Source organism: Muscardinus avellanarius (genome assembly GCF_963383645.1).
Source record: "Muscardinus avellanarius genome assembly, chromosome: 5".
Lineage (NCBI taxonomy): Eukaryota > Metazoa > Chordata > Mammalia > Rodentia > Gliridae > Muscardinus > Muscardinus avellanarius.
In genome coordinates, this window is record NC_137790.1 from 34,221,280 (window position 1) to 34,242,863 (window position 21,584).

Below are 21,584 nucleotides of genomic sequence, written 5' to 3' on the forward strand. Positions count from 1 at the left end.
CTGATTTTTAAAACACCTGCTATTTTAGTGAATATTAAATGGCCTCAGCTAAAATAAACCTTACTTTAGAGAAATGGTGTATGTATGTATGTATGTGTGTGAATATACATCCATATATAATCACATTCTTTTAAATTCAGTTACTTTCTTGCTAAAATTATGAAAATAATAACTTCTATATATTCTTCATCATCTTGTCTCAGACTTATTGTCCCATTTAAGTTATGGTCTTACCTCTTAACTATAAAACTTTCAAAGAATTAGTGACAGAATAAATATTATTTTACCACCAAATATCATGCCATAAATGACATGAATATGCAACACCAGGGTGTGCCCCATGAAAATAATGTGATGGATTTTCCTGAATTTCACTACAACCTATTGTAAAATTTTAAGGTCTCATGATCTGAAGGTAATCCTCTCTGGTTTTATGACCTTTACTAACATAATGCATGAGCTCTCTACCTTTCTACTACAACTGGTATCTCAAATGATTACAGAAAGGGAGATATGCTCTGTAAAGAATGTAGTGACCGTTGTTATGACATCCAGTTCCGCTTTGTAAAAATATCTTCCAAGAAGCACATGATTCTTTCTCTGATAGGGCTCAGTCACTCTGGATGCTTGCTGGCAAATTCTATCAGTTTCTCCTCTTTCCCAGTTGTCTGTAATGTTCTGTAGGCTTCAGACTAATGCTTTAGGGAACCTTAGATTCTAATCCTTGCCTGAAGGTAACTCACAACTTTTATTTTAGTTCACTCCAAATTTGTTTATTGTTTTAGGATCAATTTCATTGTATGATCAACATTACAAGAATATTTTCCCACCGGACAAAAAAATGAACAAAAAATTGATTCTTTTGTAACTGTACATAGTGAATCAAAGTGGTATACTATTTTAATTTATTGACCATGATATGTCCTTATTGAAAGAGTTCTCAAATTTCATAAAATAAAATAAGTTAGGAGAGAAGGAAATAGACAAAATATAAAAATACAAACAGATTCTTTTTCAATTAAGAAACTCACTAGCCTATTTAAATGGCTCCTAGCTTTTTAAAACCAGTATTTTTAAAGAAGAGGAATAAATGGTGGGGAGTATCAAGCTGTTGGGAAATTGTATGGTATAAAATAGTGTGAATAAAGTGGCAAAGATGAAACACAAAATTAGAAAAATAACAATGGTAGCTAAGTTTCCTAAAGATTTAAAAATATTATAAATGATCTCAGGACATCACTGAAGGACCCTCCTTGAATATTTGTAACACTTCAAAAAATTCTGCATATAACACTTGACCTGTAGGCAGTGACAGAAGAAAAAGAACAGATGGTTAGAAATAACCATAGAGTGTATATTGAAAAATGCTAGAAATGAATGTTAAAAATAAATGTCAAAATAAGAAATATAATGTGTTGTATTTATGGAGGGATTTTTCTCCCCCAGAAGACAGAAGTTTTGGCCAGATTATTGAGAAGATACAGTGTGTGTCTGAGGTCTTCACAGTAGTTGGTTATATGTATGAATAGGGCTGTTTAAATTAAACATAGGGTGTTTCAGCTACTGCAAGTTGTTCTTGGAAATATGTGTCTAAGTTTACAAATATAATGTCAAGAATAAAAATGAGGATTGAGGAAGGGAACAGTTCAAATGTTTCCTCCATTACAAAGTTTTTCTACCAATCTCACTAACATATGAATGAAGGTGGGGTATATGGAGGGAAATACACCAAGCAATATGTGCATGTATGTTATGTCGCTTTGAGTCCCATTATGTGAGGTTATACTGCAGCAATAAAAGTATAAAAACAATAAAATTCATATTTTGAACATCTATATGGGAATTTCACCTTTTCTCCAAGTCCTGGGGATTTCCCAATTAAATTGTAATTTCAATAATACGATCCAGTTTTTTAAAAAAATACATAATGCTTTTTTCTTCCCATATAGTTTTACAATTTCACCTGAAATTTTGATAAGAAGGTAGAAACATAGAATTATCAACATATTCATGTCATCTGAAATTATAGACTAGAAAAGATCATCTGGGTGTTTGCAGCATTCATAATGACATTCTAAGTAACAATAAATTGATGACGTTCATAAGATCACAGTTATGGGACTTTATATTCCTGAAAATATACTAAGATTTAAAAAAATTATACTGAAATTCTGCCTATATCAACTTTGGGAAAAGATGAAGTCATACAAGTTTATGCCACTTATTATGTTGAGTACTGAAAAATAGATTTTGCTTCCTTAGTAAAATGTTCTCCAGGTCATTACTGGATACTGAATTTCATTCAGACAGTAACTTTTATCCTGTGTTCTTACCTACTTAGATTATTATTTCACAGGTACTGTTTTAGTAGGTATCTACTATTTAATAGTTTAGTAGAAATCTACCATTTCCCTAATAGATTTCACTACTAGAGTTGTTTTCTTAGTATGTGTGTATGTATATATAAATTTGTAAAAGATAACTCATGAATATTTTACAAAGTAATAAGGTAAGTAGATATTAATATAATATTTAATTTATTGTTTAGTTATTATCTAATTTAAAAATTAAAAATATAAGCACATTTTATAAACCCAAATAAAATTTGATATGTAGTGAAATTGTTATATTTCTATTACCAATATTCCCTTTTAAACCAATTTTCTTTTCCTGTCATATTGTGGTGGCAGTTCTGTGAACTAGATACTTATTCTTCTTTTATAAGATTTGATATTTTAATAGAAGGTTGCAATCAAATCATGTGCTTCCTATGTTTCAGTCTTTTATTAGATTATTTGATATTTTTAAAATAATTTATTAAAAATAGAAAAACTCAAAAAGTTCTTTAAAATTAGTAGTAGATACTACATAATCTCAATATTGAATAAACTCTTCTTAATTCAGTTCATATACTTTAACCAAATTTTTCTTCATCTATTATTCAATCTATAAATATTCAATGAAAAAATATATTTCTCAGAAATTACCTAGAAATGGATAAGCAATAAAGAACACAAATTTTCTGCCTGTAGAAATTTTATATTCTTTTGGTTTAGAGATGTATATTTAAACAAATACATGGTATAGGTTCAAATACTGATAAATACTATAAAAGCAGAACTGGCAGATTGAGAATAAAGGTAGTTGTTTTTAATCTGAGAGGGCCATTTATGATTTATTGTTTTTAGATCATAATTAACATAAACCTGGACATCCTGTCTTTGTAACCAATTTTACATTTTAAGAAATATCCATGTTACTATTTAAAAATAACTTTTAATGCTTGAAAATAATTAAGTTATATGGGATCTACTATATATACTTCAAATTTCCATATTTTACTTTAAACTATTTTCTTTTCTGATATAATTAAATATGTCATAACACTTAACCTGTTATAGCTATAACTAATATTTTTATGGATATATTTGTATATAAATATTGGTTGTAGGGTAATATATCCAATAATTTTACATAGTTAAATTTATATAATATACTAATTTATATTTTCATATTTGATTGGAATTTGAAGAGTCAATTTAATCAGGTAACTTGAATTTCTACAATGTGTCACACATTCTACTTGATGTTACAAAGAATGCACTCTATGAGTTCAAAACTTTAAGAAATACGCAAAATGATAAACATGGTAAAAGGTGGACAAATATGAAATTAAGTTGTAACTACTGAGCCCATGTACAAAAAGGTAATGCTTATGTGCACTGCAGTCTTTCAAAGGACAGAAGTACAATCCATTTTGAAGAGAAGAAATGCCTTTAACAATCACTGAGATCATTTGGGGGATTTTAGAAGTCCATAAATATAATATCACAAAAAGATTTGTAAAATCTCTGATATAGGCAAAAAATAATAAAAAAAATTCTTAGAACTTCTGATCCACACCAAACACTGTGACTTGATATTCTTTGAAAATTGGAAACTCTGATTGAGATATCATATCCTGACATTTATCCCTGCCATTTTCAATATACTATGTAACTCTCAATTCATGAAGTGAATTGAATGTGTCTAAATATATTTTACAATTTCTTCAAAGAAGATTTATTAGGTTGAATATAAGCTTTCTGTCACAAATTTCTCACTGTTGGAATTAATTAATCTGTGTCCAGAGGAAATGTGTCTGTTGGAAAATTCTCAATGAATTTCCTCCACATTCCTGATCCATTCTCTTCAAAGCAAGGAGGTCTTTTGATTATTTTGTTTGACTTTTCTCAGATTTTTACTTGATGGATAGGTGTATAAGATACTACACGGCCACTACTTTGTTTCTTTGGCATCAGAGGCAACTACAGTGATCATAATGGAGGAAATTTAAAACTTCAATTACCTCTTGGGAAGTCAAATCATCTAAAAATATAAAAATTTATCTCTACATCGAGAACAATTGTTTAATCACAATTTCCCCACCCTACTCTACTTCTAACTTTTTCCAAGCATCATTTCCTTAATGCTAATATTTTAAATGTTTGGGAATTCTTAATGGTGTTATTTGTAGTTTTTTTTTTTTTTTTTTTTTTTTTTTTAGAAACACTTAAGTTCAACTCGAAGGAAGAATTTGGAAATGACCATTTGAAGGAGTTCCATCTTGAGTATACTAAAACTGATTAATATTACCTTAAATGTGGCTTCAGAGCTATTGCGGAGACGAAGGCTGAGTTTCCCACAGTCATACTGCTCTTTGTGGGAGTTTTGTGCAAAGAAATAACACTGGATTGGAAATATCAACATTTGTATTATAGAGAGCTGTGTCTCTGTGCTATTGACTATGTTAATGCCCCAGAGCAAGCTATTTTACTTGGGGAATAAATTTTCTTATATTTAAGTAAAAGTGATCCTATCCATCCTTGCTTTCTTAGGATTTCTATTAATGCCTTTTAATACACTGGATATTAAAATATTAAAAAGTGTATGGCTAGATAAGTAAAAAAATCTAATTACAGGTTATGATGGTGTGTGTATGTAATCTCAATACTTGGCAGGAGAATTGCAGGTTCAAGGCCAGCACCAGCAATTTAACAAGTCCCTAAGTGCTTGGTGAGACCTTGTTTCAAAATAAAATATAACATGAAGTTGGGGTAGCTTGAAGGAAAAATGCTCCTGGGTTTGATCCCCAGTATCACACACACACACACACACACACACACACACACACACACACACACAATTATAATATACAAACTACAGTGATTAGATTTAAGTCTAATTTGCATAGTAGCTGATGAATCTTTGACTTTGAATGCCTTCTCTACTGTTTTCCAGTGGAACACAGGATTTGAACTTCACTGTGAGAACACTGAGGCAGGCCCTATGTCCAAAGAAGACTAGTCAATAATATCAATATTTTATGATTTTGATGTCATGACTCCCAGACATATAGGCAAGTCTTTTCTGATCATAAGAAGGAGAGAAAAGAGAGATTAAAGGAAAAAGAAAAATAACAAAGAAAGATATAACAAAAAAAGGTGATAAAAGGCCAGTGTTACGGGGTGCTGTGCAATCAAGTAGAAGCAGACCGAGTTCAGTATCTAGTGGCTGCAGCCTGTGAGGCCTGCAGAACCCTTGACCTCTCCATCAGAGCTTTGCACCACCCACTCCAGTCAGTAAAACAGAACGCAAAATAGCCAAAGCAAGATTAACACAAAAGTCATTTCCTTAGAAATTAAGTTGAAGATTACTTTTAGTCTTCTGGACGAAGTTCCAGGAAAATAAGTCTACTGGCATACCTCTTCTAAACATTCACCAACTTGTAGAGGATGCATTCCCTTTTTCTAAGCTAATTCTGGGATTCATCTCTCTCTCTCTCTCTCTCTCTCTCTCTCTCTCTCTCTCTCTCTCTCTCTCTCTCTCCTCTGTTCTCCCTCCCTTTTAAAAATAGAGAAAAGGGGACTTCCAAGCTTGAATAAGAGGAATGCATCTTGTAAGATTTACATACTTGCAAAGGCACAAAGGTGTGTGTGTGCGCGCGCGCGCGCGCGCGCGCGCGCGCGCACACACACACACACACACACACACACACACACTCCTTTTCACCTGTGGTGTCCTATGGAATGACAAGGCGGAAAAAAATTGTGTTTGGACTAATTATTTCAAAGGCAAAAAAAGGGGTCAAGTCCACTTTCATCTCCTGTTAACACAAATAGATTTAGTTCTAAATGAAAAAAATAGTAGTGTTATTATTGATTTTTAAATATACAAACACATTTCATGGTCAGATTAGGATGTCTTGCATTTCTACAAGGAGAGAATGCATAAGTTAATAACTTGAAAGAACAATGTACTTATCAACTCCCAATTATAAAGCCTTAACTCTTCAGTTACTCAAAGAAGAATATCTTTAATATTTGATACATCTAATTTTTCTTCCCTCTTACCCAAAGACCAAAGTGCTCAGATATGAGGTTTATTTTTTTTTTATTACGGAGCCTGAATTTGAATGTCCACAAATATCTGTAACATATTTGAACTTAATATCAAAGAAGTGATGTTAAATTACCTACATGGCCAAAAGTCTTTCCAAGTCCCCAGAATAGTAAGAGTTAACTAGAAAAGCCAAGCAAAACTCTTGCAATGAAATCCAGAACAATATTGCAGATGTGTGGTGCTTACAGAAGGTGGAGCCCATTTATTCTGCATGCATATTTAATGTGTAAAATTATTTTTATGTCCTAAAACAACCTCTCAGAAATGTTACAAACTGCAAAGCTAGGCAGTCCAGATGCATTCTTCAATATAAAGAAGCAGGAAACGAAATGCACCAAGAGTAAGAAATCCTGGTTACTCACGATTCTTTTCACCTCTCCACCTTGACCCAGCTTTCATTCTGCCCGAGACACCCACAGGAGAAGTTATTTCTGCCATCGAGAGCAGCAGCACCAGTAACAGCACAGCCATGCCAGGTAAAAATAACCTCTGTGGAGAGTCCTGTCACAGACGAACCTGAAAGCTCTTACTGGGAACAGAAACCTGGAGCCAATCCTGTCATTTTATTCAGCAGAAGTGCAACGACGCTGTTTTTTCCCCATAAATTTTAAAAAAGCAGGTATGTTCTCATCAGGCTTTCCATTTGAATTATGCAGGAAATTTTAAAAAAATTAGAAGGGATATAAAACCTTCTTCTGTATATGAGCACACATGTCAGGAGAGAGAAGCTGACAGTTTTCTTCGTCTTTTTGCAGATATCAGTTCCTAACCTGCTCCTACCTTCTCTCGCTTTTTCCGAATGTTTGTCAACATTTTTCATAACACAGTAATAGGAAAAAGCTGAGATTTCAGCATTTTCCCACCTACCCATTCTGTGCCACGGATTATAGTACTTGATGAAACAGAATATTCAATTCTGGCACTGCAAACACACCTCATTTTAATCAGAGGTGGCTGTTAAGGAAAGGAAAAAAAAAACATCCACTTGTTAACAGAGCTCTATCTAACATTTTGGAGAGGGAATTAGATGTATAAATATCTGCTGCTGAGACATGATAAAAATACTTCTGAAAACAGGGAGTGGCGAACAATCATCTTTCCTGCTCAGCTTGTACTGTGCAATTTCTGTATTCAGAGGATAATGTATAAAGACAATCTTCCAAAAATATCTCAGATCCGTGGAGCGGGCAAATCGTCATGTACACAGCACGTTCTAGGATCATTTTCAATGCATCATAAACACTTGTTTGCTTTGTAAATATGGGTTGGCAGATTCCAGATCCTCTGCTTCCCGCATAATGATTTTTATCACCTTACCAGCTGAACAGATTTTTCACAGATTTTCTGTGTTGCACATTGAAGTTTATTTCCTGTGGGCAGGTCGAAATATTGTCTTGATTATTTTGGAACTCAATGGACATGGCATAAGGTGCTCATTTTACTTTGGGGCAAGTTTATTTTTCATAATAAAATTAATGTATGCTTCCAAGAACATTATAGAATAAAAGTATATGTACATTTATTTTAACAAGCGCATAAAGCTATTTTTGGATCATGCTAAACACATAATAATGTTCTACAACCTGATCTATTTCTATACTTAAATAGTTCACACAGCTGCCAAAACATATTCTTGAAACACATACCTGATAATGTGTCATTTACTGTTGGCCCCTTATTTTGTAGCAGAGGGAAAAGGAAGGTCTATAGCAAGCAAGTATGTAGCATAAATAGGAGAAATAGACTGGGTGGAAGGCAAAAGGGGCAGGTGGAGATTGTGGCCATGTGCAGAGAAAGCCCTGTGAAGCCCTGTGGAAGGTGGCACTGCTGCTCAGCTTCAGATGAATGTTGTCACGTGATTTGCAGTTTCAGTGTTGCCATATATTTCAATTTTAAATAAGAAGCTAAAATTTTGATTCTTATGAGCAATCCCCAAATTTTTAAAGGGAAAGAAATACAATTATGAATTTGGGATAGAACCCAGGGACATTCTACCTCTAAGCTACATGCCCAGCCCTATTTTTTATTCTTTATTTTGAAACAGGGTCTCACTAAGTTGAGGAGGCCCTCACTAAGCAGAGGCTGACTGCGAACTATGATCCTCCTGTTTTAGCCTCCCAAACACTGGGATTACAAGTGTGCACCACCATGCCTGGCTCTCAACTTTTCATTAAGGTACATCAGGCAAAATACATCGAATGTGGTTTCAACTGAAATTTTTCATACTCTGATTCAAGAAATATGCTTTGAATACTGTCAAGGTATTAGATATTTATTAATAATAGCAATAAAGTAAGCTTAGTGGGATATATACACATATACATATACATATATATGTATATACTTATCTATATAAACACTTTTTCATGTACTAAGATAAATACAATGAAAGTCCATATTCATGTTCTATGGAATTACAGAAAAGAAATTATATGATTGATTGGGAGCATCAAGAAACACAGTTTATTTCTTCTCATTCCTATTATGATCTGTAGAATATAGTCATACCAGGAGTTCACCATTTTCCAAAGAACATGAAGTTTCAGATGATCAGGTCTTTTACCTATTATTTTTTTTTCTTAAAATATCTTAGGCTGGGCGTGGCATTTGGGAGGCTGAGACCGGAGGATCACCATTTATGGACAGCCTCAGCTATCTAGTGAGGCCTTTCGCAACTCAGTGAAACCCTGTTTCAAAAAATATAAAGACTAAAATATATGACTGGGGGTGTAGATCAGAGGTAGAATGCCCCTGGGCTCTATCTCCAGTACCACAAAAAGAAAAAAATAAACACAAAATAAATAAAGACAAAAAAAAATAGGGCTGGGGGGTATATCTTGGAGGTACAATGCCCCTGGGTTCCATCCCCAGTACTGCAAAAAAAAAAAAAAAAAAAAAAAACCCAAAACAAAAAAAACAACAAAAAAACCCCTTTTCTCCATCTCTATTTTTTATAATATGGTTAATGCGTAAGAACTTAACAAAATTTATCTTCTAATATTTTCTCAAAAATAATTATTAAATTTTCTCATAATTTATGTTCTTAGAAGTAAAACCTTTAACATGGTAGTTTAAAGTTTAAGTGTATTTGTGTGCTTATTTAATACCAGGTATATAAGTCTTTTTGGGGTCTATGTTTTCTTTATGTCCAAAATTCAGTAACAATTGTTCCACATAGATGAAAGATATTAGAAGTTTGTTGAACTGAATGGCATATGTTCTTTTGTTCTGGATATTAAGGTGAAAGGTAAAATTTAAAATTAAAATACAACACCAAAAGATGCAGGATAATTTATTTCTTTTTCTGGACATTTATTTAAATGTTGCCCCTTGTTTCATTTGGCTACTAGTATTAGGGGATGTTACAAATGAATAGAAAATCCCAGTTATACTTATTCTCTTTTTGTTTAAGATAATTATATTAACCAAATAAGAGCAGAACCTTTTTGCTTAAGTCAATCATATTCATCAAATAAAAGCAGACCCTCGATCTCCTATTGTCCATGTTATGCTAGGAAAAGCTCAAAAGCTTACCTTCTATATTAACTTTTATATCACGAACACTGAGAGAGCATCTAAAAAGCACAATAATGAAAACAGTAAGCTGGATCTAGAAATACATCCTAAGAGCAGCTTTCAAATTTGCAAACTTTTAGCATAAAGGCACTGGAAATCATCAGCAGATGGACTGAGTCTATTCTAAAATAATGAATTGGTATAAAGCCAGTTATCTGGCATCACATCCTAAACTGTACATGTCCAGATCTATTTTGACTTAAAACAGTACGAAGCCAAAGTGACCTTCTGCATCTTATCATTCCTCTTATTTTAAGTACTCTTCCATTTGCCTATGTAGTCACATTCTGATTTAAGCCAGAGTTGAGCAATCTCACTCTTCCTGAGTGAAAATGATTAGTACATTCATGTCTACTATCCTAATAAATACAAACAGACTCAAGGAAGCTATTGGGACTGATCGAAAGCCTCCTGTAATTCATCCATTCAATATCCAATATGTTCTAGGTTCTAGCCCTAGAGTCCCAAAGTTTGTGAGAATACACCTGGAGAGGGATTCTGGACCTGTCCTGGGGTGTGATGGTAGCGTTGGGTACAATTTGGAGTCAATTAATTAAAATAAGAGGTTGGTAGAAGTACTCAGAGAAGGCTGAGTATTTTTTTTTTTTTTTTTTTTTTTTTTTTTTTTTTTTTTTTACTGAAAAGGGGTTAGTAAGCCAATAAGTCTGTGAATCTATGGGAGTCTAGGCTAATAGCTAAGGAGCGAAAATAAATCAATGGGTGTGACCTGGTTTTCATGGAGCTCATTGTCTAGTGAGTAGAAAGAGAGCCCATATGCTAACTGCCAGATTTATTTATTATTAATTAATTATTTATTTATTTACTTGTGGTACTAGGGATTAAACCCAGGGGCATCTACCTCTGAGCTACACCCCCAGATCTACTTTTTATCCTTTATTTTGAACCAGGGTCTCACTAAATTGTGTAAGACCTCACTAAGTAGCTGAGGCTGACCACGGATTTGTGATCTTCTATCTCTGCCTCCCACATACTAGGGTTACAAGCATGGGACGCCATGCCTGGCTCTAACTGCCACTTTTAAACTGCAAATGTAATAAAGTGAAAGAAGATTTCAAAAAGATTATAAGAGGGGACTTAATTAAGATTCTTTGAGGAAGGCTGCATTAATTAGGCTAGAAAAAAGAAGCACATAAAAGGTAAAAGTGGGAAAAGCAGAAATAGGTACAGTCAGACACAAAACTTACACCAACATTGCCCAAGCATACTTGCACTTTGTGAATATTACAACAGATGCTTAACCAAAGAGATGGGTCTCAGGAGGCCTTAGGTTTGGGCCTGGGAGCTATGTTAGGGATTCTGAATCACATTATAAAGCCATAAGTAGGAAGAAATTTTGCATTAAAGGGTTATTCTCCCTTCAATAAAGAAAATACATCAGAATAGAAGTAAAAGACTGAACTGGAGACCATTTCATTATTTAAATAAAAAGCATTATAGTTTCAGTGATAGAACTAAAGAAAATAAATTTAAAAAAGCAATAGATTACAAGCATATTCTGCAGGTAGAAGCAACAAGATTGGCTGGTGACTTGCACATAGAAGATAAAGGAAATGGGGTTCCCTAGTGGCCTTGGGGCTTCTGGGATGGAATTTCTAGATGGAGCTATATAAACAGTTTGGGGGATCATGAATGAAGAGAAGTATTTTTTTATATTATCTTTGCTAAATAATTTTCTATAATGTCATTGTTACTTTAAACCAGATAGGAAAAGCATATTGAAAGTTTCATGACAAGAAAAATTCAGATCACTGTGAAAAATAAGACCTTAAATCTAATGAGAATCGCCCTATTTGCCAGCAGTATATGAAAGACTTAATTTTTATTCAAGGAAATTTTTGGGTTAAGTAAAGCTGCAATGGCCAAATTGTGATATATAAGGGAGAAGAATTATAACTAGAAAACAAGTTAAAGCTATTTAATCAGCCTAAAGAAATCATTAATGGATTAGAATTCATAGTAGAGGGAATGGATGAACAGATGTGAAAGAGGTAAAATTAATATGATTTGGTGTTAGTGTGGTAGGAGAATATTTCTGTTATACACAGCAGTGATCACCTATGTATAATAGCTGAGTTAATTCTTGGATTCAAGTTCATCATTAACATGAGTAATATCTCCATGCCATCATCATAAGACACTTGTCTAATATATAATACTTTGACTACAAAACAGATGATAAAAAGATACAGAGATTGAAGTGTAACATAGCACTTTGCTTGTGCAAATATTCTCTCCATTAATATTCTAACTCATTTTCTGAAGTTAGGCTGATTATTTCCACTTAAAAACAGAAATTAAAAAATAACCTTTTTTATTTAATAACAACTCAACCAACAGAAAATGAAAGCTACCCATTTTTGAGAGGTTAAAATAATTTTTGAACACCACATACCTACATTAGAAAATGACAGGCATTATCCTGCTGTGTTTAAAATATTTCACAAATTATTCGTCATTTTAAAATATCTCACAAATTATTTGAAAAAGTATTTCTAAATTTTATCCCCCTGATATGGACTGGGATTCCATTCAGAAAAAGATGGAAGTGATGGTGTGAGGCCCAGACTAGGTTATAAAATTCAGGGATTTCCTCTTTTTTTCATTCTCTCTTATTTGATATCAGCTTTGTAGCAGCCAGGTTCCATTTTGAGGGGAAAATGACACCATATGGAGAGGTGCGTGCAGTGAGAACTGAGCCATTAGCCCAGTACCCAACAAAGTACTGAGGATTGCTTACCTACTCTGTGAATGAGTTTATGGGCCCTGATGACTATAGACCAGGCTTACAGCTTAGCTAGAACTTTCATGAGGGATTATAAGTCAAAAGCCACTCAGATAATCTGTTCCAGGATTCCTGATCCTCTGAAACTATATGAAATGATAGATGCTTGTTGTTTTAAGCTGCTGAACTTTAGGGGTAATTTATTACAAAACAATTGATAACTACTATATCTTGGATCAAATCTCTCATGCATTCTTTTCATTCTAAGTATTTTCAAAACCAAGGCTTCCATCATAACTTTTACCAACTACATCACTGTCTGGTCTTCTTTACATGTGTGAGGTCAAGTCAATGATATTAATAGGGGGACACCCCTGGTAGAGCAGCATTCTAATCAATCTTGTGGGTTTTTTATTTTTTTATGCTTTATTAACCAAGTTTTGTGTTTTGCATTTTTTGTTACTTTATTTTTACTATATTTTTATTGTTTTATTAATGCATTGTGGTTTCACATCATAGTGTAGTTCAGATTAACAGAGACATATATGTGTATAAGACTTGGTGAACTTCCCCCTGACCCTCTCTGCCCTCTCTCCTCTTCCCCTTACATGATATTGATATTGACATTGATAATTTCACATATAAAAATAACACCAGTTTCCATCATTAATTCTCATTCCCCCTCACCATCACTTTTTTCTGGACCTTTTCCATATCTCCAATGAGGTTTCTTCACCATTTCTAAAGTCATTCTTTAATCCCAATTACTCTCTATTTTCCACATATGAGAGAAAACATATGACCCATTACTTTCTGTGACTGGATAATTATACTTTACCCAATATTCCCTAAGTCCATCCATTTTTCTTTGCATATTTTTAAGTCAGGCATTTAGTTCTCAGTTCACACAATTCTTAACGGTTCCTAATTTTCCACTGTAGCCAGATGGACATGTACATTTAAATTATGGATCTGGTTTCAGAATGTATATTATAATCAGATTATTGCAAATATACCACTTCTATTCTCACATAAATTGTGCTCATTGTAAGGGACATTTAAAATTGGTTGCTAACATACTGTCTTATACATTGAAGATCTTCAATAAATATTTCATATAGGTGATTCATTAATGTAATATTCATTAAGAAGGACATCACCATGGTGGAACAAACTCTGTGAATGTTAGTGTCTTATGGTCTTGCCTTTTTACTTCTTCCAAGAAGCCCTACATTTATCTCTGGTACCTACCTTTTCAAGGGGGCAAAAGAGCACTTATTTGTATGACTTATGAAAGAGGATTTCCCATTGAATAAAAGTCCTCTGCCCATTGTTTTAGGTATCCTATTGCAGTAATCAATAGTATCACATTAGAGATGAAAAATAATTTACTTTTATATTGTCTGAGTTGGACTTAAAGGGTTATGTGTATAAAGATAAAAGTGGGCTGAAAATACATTTGCAAAACGGATTTTATTGTGCCTCTAATGCCTTGATTGCAAATCTTCAGGCAAAATCTCCCCCTGCACTTTCCACCATTAATTAGAGCAGCTATTTATACATAGTCTCAATAACTGTCTAATTAGATGAATAAATTAACAAGAAAAATAAAATGAACTGTTTTATGCAAATAACATTAATGTCATTTTTTAAAACTGGGCACTTAAGTATGTAATAAACTACTAGCTGTCCAACAATTCTTTTAACAATTATTCAAATAAATGGCTGTATCCATAAATGCATAGATAGACAGAAACACTGTGTTGTTGCTAGATAGGTATTAGATATAACCATGCTCTTAGGTTCACAATCTGGCTGCCCAGATAGTAAGGAAAGTTTTTTTTTAAAGTCTAAATGCAAGTAAATTGGTTTCTAAAGAATTAAAGAAATATTAAATGCTAAAAGGGTTTGGAAGGGGATTACATATCAAGTTGTATAGTAGTTTTGACTTAAGTGAGTTGGAAATATTGGTCAATGACAAATGATAACTAGTGATACCATATTCAGATAAGAAGTAAAAATATGAGAAAAGAGACCTAGATATTCATATGAAAGGGCATGATGAGAGGTCCTTCCATGGCTGGAACAGACAGCATTTATAGGAAAAGCTGTAGTGAAAAAAAGGGTTAGTGTCAGATTCATAGGACTCTGATTTGAGGAGGATACATCCAGCAGTTTAAACACACACACACACACACACACACACACACACACACACACACACACACACTGGGGAACTGGTACAGGTTCTATGCAAAACACTATGAAGAAGAATCCTGATATTGAAACAGATAGAAAGAAATATAAACTATTGACAAACTAGCACATCCTAAATCTTATATTAGACAAGTTCAGCTCTTTGTCATGTATTTAATCAACACCTGTTACAAATTGAAATCACCTTAACTGAAGTAGGTGTCTCTCCTTTGAGAATTTTAAGTTCTCCTTTCCAGAGTGTGACAAAGTAGAGCCTTGGGTTATTGTCTGTATATAGAAAAATGACAATTATTTTTGGTGCTACAGTTCCAATCCAGGTCCCTGGGCATGTGATGCAAACATACTAAACTGCTGAACTATACCCACAGCCCCATGAAAATTTATACTTTTGATCCATTGGAAAAAAGAGTAGCAGTTGATTAGCTTGTGTCTAGTGGAAACCACTCTCATGATTTTTTGTTGTCCTTCTTGCTTGCAGATTTTTAGTTAGTATGCAAAAGTTTGTCCTAAATTCTATGTTTGTAATTGCGTACAAAAGAAAGTCATGACAGGGTTGATTGATGATTGAAAATTGCAAACAGGAAATTGATGATTATCCTACCCTGAGAAATGCAAAGAAAACTCTAAGGCATCAATATGATAGAGTATCATAAGTCACAGTGTAGCTGAAAGCAAAATACATCTGTCATTTGGGTTTGAATATGACTGAAATATATTTTGATAAATAGAGTAATTTTCAGAATTAACTTTATAAAGATTAACTTTAGAAATCTAATCTTAAAATCTTTCCATACTAAAATTCATAATATACATTGGTATATAATGTTTCCAATATTTCCCAATCTTTTTTTTTTTTTTTTTGGTGGTACTGGGGTTCTACCTCCGGGCTACACTTCCAGACCTATTTTTTTATATATATTTTTATTGGGAAACAGGGTCTCTTAAGCCAGCATGACTGCCTTCAAACCTGCGCAATCCTCCTGTCTCGGCCTCTCAAGTGCGGGGATTACAAGCATGCGCCACCATGCCAGGCATTTCCCAACCTTATTTATAAAAGTACTACTGACTTTCTAATAACTTATTGAAACCATGATGACATTGACATAAACATGAATTCTTCTGGAAACCTAAATATGTATGATACTAAAAGCTATACATTGCTTTGCATTACTTATAAACTAATTTAATTCATTCCATAAGTATCATTATTTTCCCACTTGAACAGGTGTTTCAGAATTCAAGAGATACTGTATTTTCAGAACAGTAATAGTCAAAGATCTAGTTGCATCATTGACAGCAGAATTTGAAAAGTTTATATACAGAAGAATATGAATAATTAATATCCATATAAGAAGGCTTATCCAACTTAATTTTCTAGTTAAGTTAGAGTAAACTGGAGACTCTTCCATCCATGTTAGAACAACCTCTCCATAATACATTTCTTACTGATATATACATTGGCTAGCTAAATAATTTGTTTTTCTTAGACACTGTGGCTTTTTTGATATGCAAGTTTCATCAATATTATTGTATAGGATGGCGGATGTGGTCATGGATCAGAATAACTTATTCCTCTGAAAGGTTTGTGAGTGTTTTTGAAGCTGACTGCAGTGCCCGTCGCCATCCCACATGCTGATTGATGTGTGGCTTTGGCGATTCTCCTGTGGAGAGGTGGAGTCTATTTTAGCCTCACTCTATCTGAACTATCCTGTGACTTATTCTTCTCAATAGAATGCAGCAAAAGTGACATGTCTAATATTGAAGCTGGGCCTTAAGAGACCTCAGAGCGTCTGTCCTCACTCCTTTTGATCTCTACCCAGAGCCTTCCACAAAAGGAATCTGGTCTGTCTTTCTGGAGGCAAACAGGCCACATAGAGACCCAAAGCACTGCAGTGACTGTGGGCATCAGCTGCCAAACGGGGAAGGCTCCAGGGGATCTCCAGCCCAGCTGAGAGAGCAGGATGTGCTCCACAATGGAAAGATTTCAGATAAATCCATACTTGCTCATGGCGCTCTGTTTTCGCTTAACCTCTTTTAGCTTCTAACTCCTGCCCTGTAAAATGACAGTAGCAATACACTCTGATTTGTAGGATGATTGAGAATATTAGCTGAGCAAGTGCAATAAACACATTAAAACATCACTGAGGATAAGGAAAACACTAATAAAGTGAGTGGAATTATTACCATTTTTGCTGTTGCTATTTTTGTTAGTCATGGTTTACAGAAAAGGAAAATGAGGCTGGGGGAGGTTAAATATTTTGCACGAAGCCACACAGCAGCTATGGAACTATAATCTATTCCAGAGTCCACATTATTAATTTCCTCACATTTTTGCATCTACCCTGTGACTCAGAGTTGTAGCCAGTGTGTCACTGAGTTAATTTGCCTCAGTTTACCTCTATCCATTGGGTAAAGTGATATTGATGTAGGAAAATTTATGAGTAAATGTATCCTAGTAGATTAGAAGACTAAATGCATTAACACATGTAGAGAGCATTTATTAGAAAAATTTATTAGAAAAATTTTAGAAATGAAGTTCTGTTTTCCTAGAGTTTCACATGTTTGGGGTGAAGAAAAAATTTTGTCCTTAGGTCTTTCAAATATTAGTCTAATTTTGAAAATAGCACATTCATTAGGGAATTAAGTGATTACATAGTAAGCTAGTGAGAGACTTGGAAGACAGAGATATTGAGCATTTGGTTTTCAATCTTTTTTATTATTTGGAGGGGGATACTGGGCTACTTTAAGCTACACATTCAGTACTTCTAATTTTTTAAAATTTTGAAACAGGGTCTTGCCAAGTTGTTTTGAAGGTCTTAATAAGTCAGCTGAGGCTGATTCTGAATCTCTGATTCTCCATTCTCATTATTAGAATTCCTCAATATAAAAAAAAAATTTAAATTTTTTGGTCCTGGGGGCTGACCCCAGGGGCATTTTACCTCCAAGCTATAAATCTCGCCCTATTTTATTTTATTTTATTTTATTTTATTTTACTTTGTAATGGGGTATTGCTATTGTGGTTTGGCTACAGAAAGTCCCTTGTAGAGCCCATGTATTAATGTTCAGAGCAGATATAATATGTCATGAGGGCTATAATCTCCTCAGTGAATAAATCCATTGTAATGAATATACTTGTTTGTAACTTAGGTAGGTGAGGTGTGGCTAGAGGAGGTGGGTTCTTGGGGATGTGACCTTAGGGACTGTGCTTGTGTCTTTATATTTTTTCTCTTTCTTCTGGCCTCTATGTTGTGAGAGCAGAGCCTTGCTATCTCTGCTTCTCACCATAATGTTCTGAGCTTTGCAGACCCAGCCTAACATGGACTGAACCCCTAAAATTTCTGGAACTGTGATCTCCTTCCTCTAAATTGTATAGTCAGTTGGTTTAGATTATAGCAGTGATAATGCTTACTGAAATGCTTGCTAATTTGAGGAAGCTGCCATTGAACCTGTGATCTTCCTGTCTCAGTGTTCCAAGTACTGGAATTATAGGCATGTGCCACAATGCTCAGCTTTTTAGGATCTTTACACTGATAAAGCATCTTTATTATAAATAATGTTTTAATATTTATCATAAGATTAAAATAAACACATGATATAAAAAACTTTTAAACATAATTATGTGGAATCTTCTAAAATTTTTATAAAAGACAAAAAAGTAAGAAGAACAATAGTAACATCAACAACATTTATTATAGCTTGCTTTGTGTATTATTTTATGATAATTATTTGTTCTTGGATGTATCTGTGTTTTGAAAAAAACATGGCATAGAGTTAGCCTAAATATTATGATAAAAATTTAAAGTTTACAAGTATATACATATGATATATATATATGCAGGTGGTTACATATATGTGTTTATCTTTGCATATATATTTTATATGTCATAAGTTGAATGTTAAATCATCTTATAACAAAACTATTGTTTGAAAAAGGACATTTTTATTAGCATACTGATAGTGATATGGGCATAGTAATTCTATTGCATCTCTTACCTTTATATTTATACCTTCTTCCTGTGGTGACATGTTTTATTTCTCATTGACTGTCCTTAAGAAATCTTTTATAACCACATTTCTATCAAATATTCAGTTGCCTTACATTCTAGTGTATTTGTTCAATTCAATTAAAGCCAGTAGGATATCTTTCTAAAGGTAGAAGCCTCCTTGGTTGGAGACAAAGCAGGACGCTTCATGTATTTTATGTTTCAAGCTTTATAAAATGATGTATAAATGTTACCAGCCATAAAAATATCTATGTGGCTTAAATTGCAGAATAATGTAAGACACTTTTATCTCCAAATCAAAAAAGACTTTGAAAACAAATACCATAGATAAAAGTTTAACACTAGTATTTGTAGCTTTATTTTAAGAAGCCAGTACAGAAAAGACAATGTTGATTTTCAGGGAAGTATAAAGACTTTCAACAAACCTGCAAGACTCATGTATACAAATACAGAGAACAGTAATGCTTCATGAAAATTTGCTTGAATTAATGAATTTATTTGACATTCTGTTGATAATTAATGATGCTTCTAATATGTGAAATTTAAAAATATACATTTGTAATTTGAATTTATATCAGCCATATGTTTCTAATCAAACTATCTTGGTGGTATGAATATTGTCACATATCTATAATCCCAGTACTTAGGAGGCTGATACAGTAGGATTGCAGATTTGAGGCCAACATCAGCAATTTATTGAGACACTCAGCAACTTAGTGAGACCCTGTTTTAAAATAAGAAACAGAGCCGGGTGTGGTGGCGCACGCTTGTAATCCCAGTATTTGGGAGGCTGAGACCGGAGGATCGCTGTTCGCGGACAGCCTCAGTTACATAGTGAGGCCCTCTGCAACTCAGTGAGACCTGGTTTCAAAATATAGAATAAAAAAAATAGGGCAGGGGTGTAGCTCAGAGGTCAAATGCCCCTTGGTTCCTCCTCCAGACCCGAAATAAATAGATAAATAAATAAATAAATAAATAAATAAATAAATAAGAAACAGAATAGGACTTGGAGGATGGCTCAGAAGTAGAATGCCTCTGAATTTAATTGCTGTCAAAAAAAGTAAAACAAAACTATCTTGGTAATAAATTTGTCTATTCTACATTAAATTTGTCTTCATGATCTTCAGTAGATTATTGAAAATCAAAACAAATAGTATCTTAACAAAAAATTACACTGTCTCATTAGAATGAAACAAAATAACTAGGATGTGTCTGGCTTTAAATTCAATAATGACTGAAAAAATAGAAATTAGGATTGTACTAAGAGTTTGATGAAAAAATTAGTAGATGAAATCTCAACAGAATGGCAATCTTAAATAAGTCAAATAACAATAATTGTTGGAGAGGCTGTAGGAAAATAAGCACTCTTCTACATGGTGGAATTGCAAAATATGGAGATCATTGTGGAATGTTCTTAAAAAAACTGGCAATGTATCAACCATATGATTTGGCTATACCACTACTATCTATCTTTCCAAAGGGATTGAAATAAGAGAAATATATTAATATATGTATACCCACGTTCATAGCAGCATAATTCACAATAGCTAAACTATGGTGTCCATAGTTTAACCAACCTAGGTGTCCATCAACAGATGAATGAATTGAACAATTATGGGAAATACAAACAATATAATTCTACTTAGAAATAAAGTATAATAAGGCCAGGCATGGTGGTGCACGCTTGTAATCCCTGTGCTTGGGAGGAGGAGACAGGAGGATCGCGCAGGTTCAAAGCCAGCCACACTGGCTTAAGAGATCCTGTTTCCAAATAAAAATATAAAATAGGTCTGGGAGTGTAGCCCAGAGGTAAAAGGGTTCCCAGGAACCCCAGTACCACCAAAAAAAAAGAAAGAAAATAAAATAAAACTATGTAATTTGCAAGAAAATTGAAGGACCTGGGAAACATTAAGTGAGATTAGCCAATCACAGATTGTGAAGGGTCATATGTTTTTTAAAATATGTGCAGGATAGGATTAATTGGGATATAAGCAAGACTCCAGATAATGAGAAACTTCAGGAGAGCCAGGGAGGAGATATAAGGGTCGGGGAGGAGGAAGACTTAGGTTCATCAATACAAATGCTACCATGGACTATGTGTATACATGTATACCAAAATCAATCTGGGTACTCTGTATTGGGAGGGAGGGAAATGGGGAGAGGGGCGTCAAAAGCATGCATGTATGTTATTGTCAACATGATTTATATTATGATGTGAGTTTATAATGTACCAATAAAAGCAAAAATAAGAGGCTACAATAAGTGATTCCTTCACTAATCCTCTATTATGTGCACATGTGAGAATACCAGGGTTAATTTCAATACCCTGTATGGGGGAAAAAGGGGAGTGGGGAGAGAGTCAAGGAAAGCTCACCAAGTGCTGTGTACCTGTCTGTCACTATCAGTATGAACTGCATTATGATGTGGGGCTATAATATACCAATAAAGGTATTAAAAACAAAATCTACAGTAAATATTTAATCTGACATACAATTAGTTTAGCCATCTTTGCAGGAGTTCTCTGACTGTACTGCTTAATCTCTTACTACAAAAATACAAATATTCATTCATTGCCACATTGGTTAAAATATCTGAATGAGTGC

The 21,584-nt window shown here is 33.8% G+C and overlaps 1 protein-coding gene across 1 annotated transcript in view; it reads right to left on the reverse strand.

Moving 5' to 3' along the window:
- Nucleotides 1–6,912, reverse strand: part of ROBO1 (roundabout guidance receptor 1) — a gene marked incomplete at both ends in the record, with an annotated part of 827,137 nt that extends 820,225 nt beyond the window's left edge. Inside the window, one exon of the mRNA XM_080696486.1 lies at nt 6,804–6,912. Coding sequence (XP_080552612.1) covers nt 6,804–6,912 — 109 coding nt within the window. The remainder of the gene's footprint in view (nt 1–6,803) is intronic.
- Nucleotides 6,913–21,584: the final 14,672 nt, after the last annotated feature.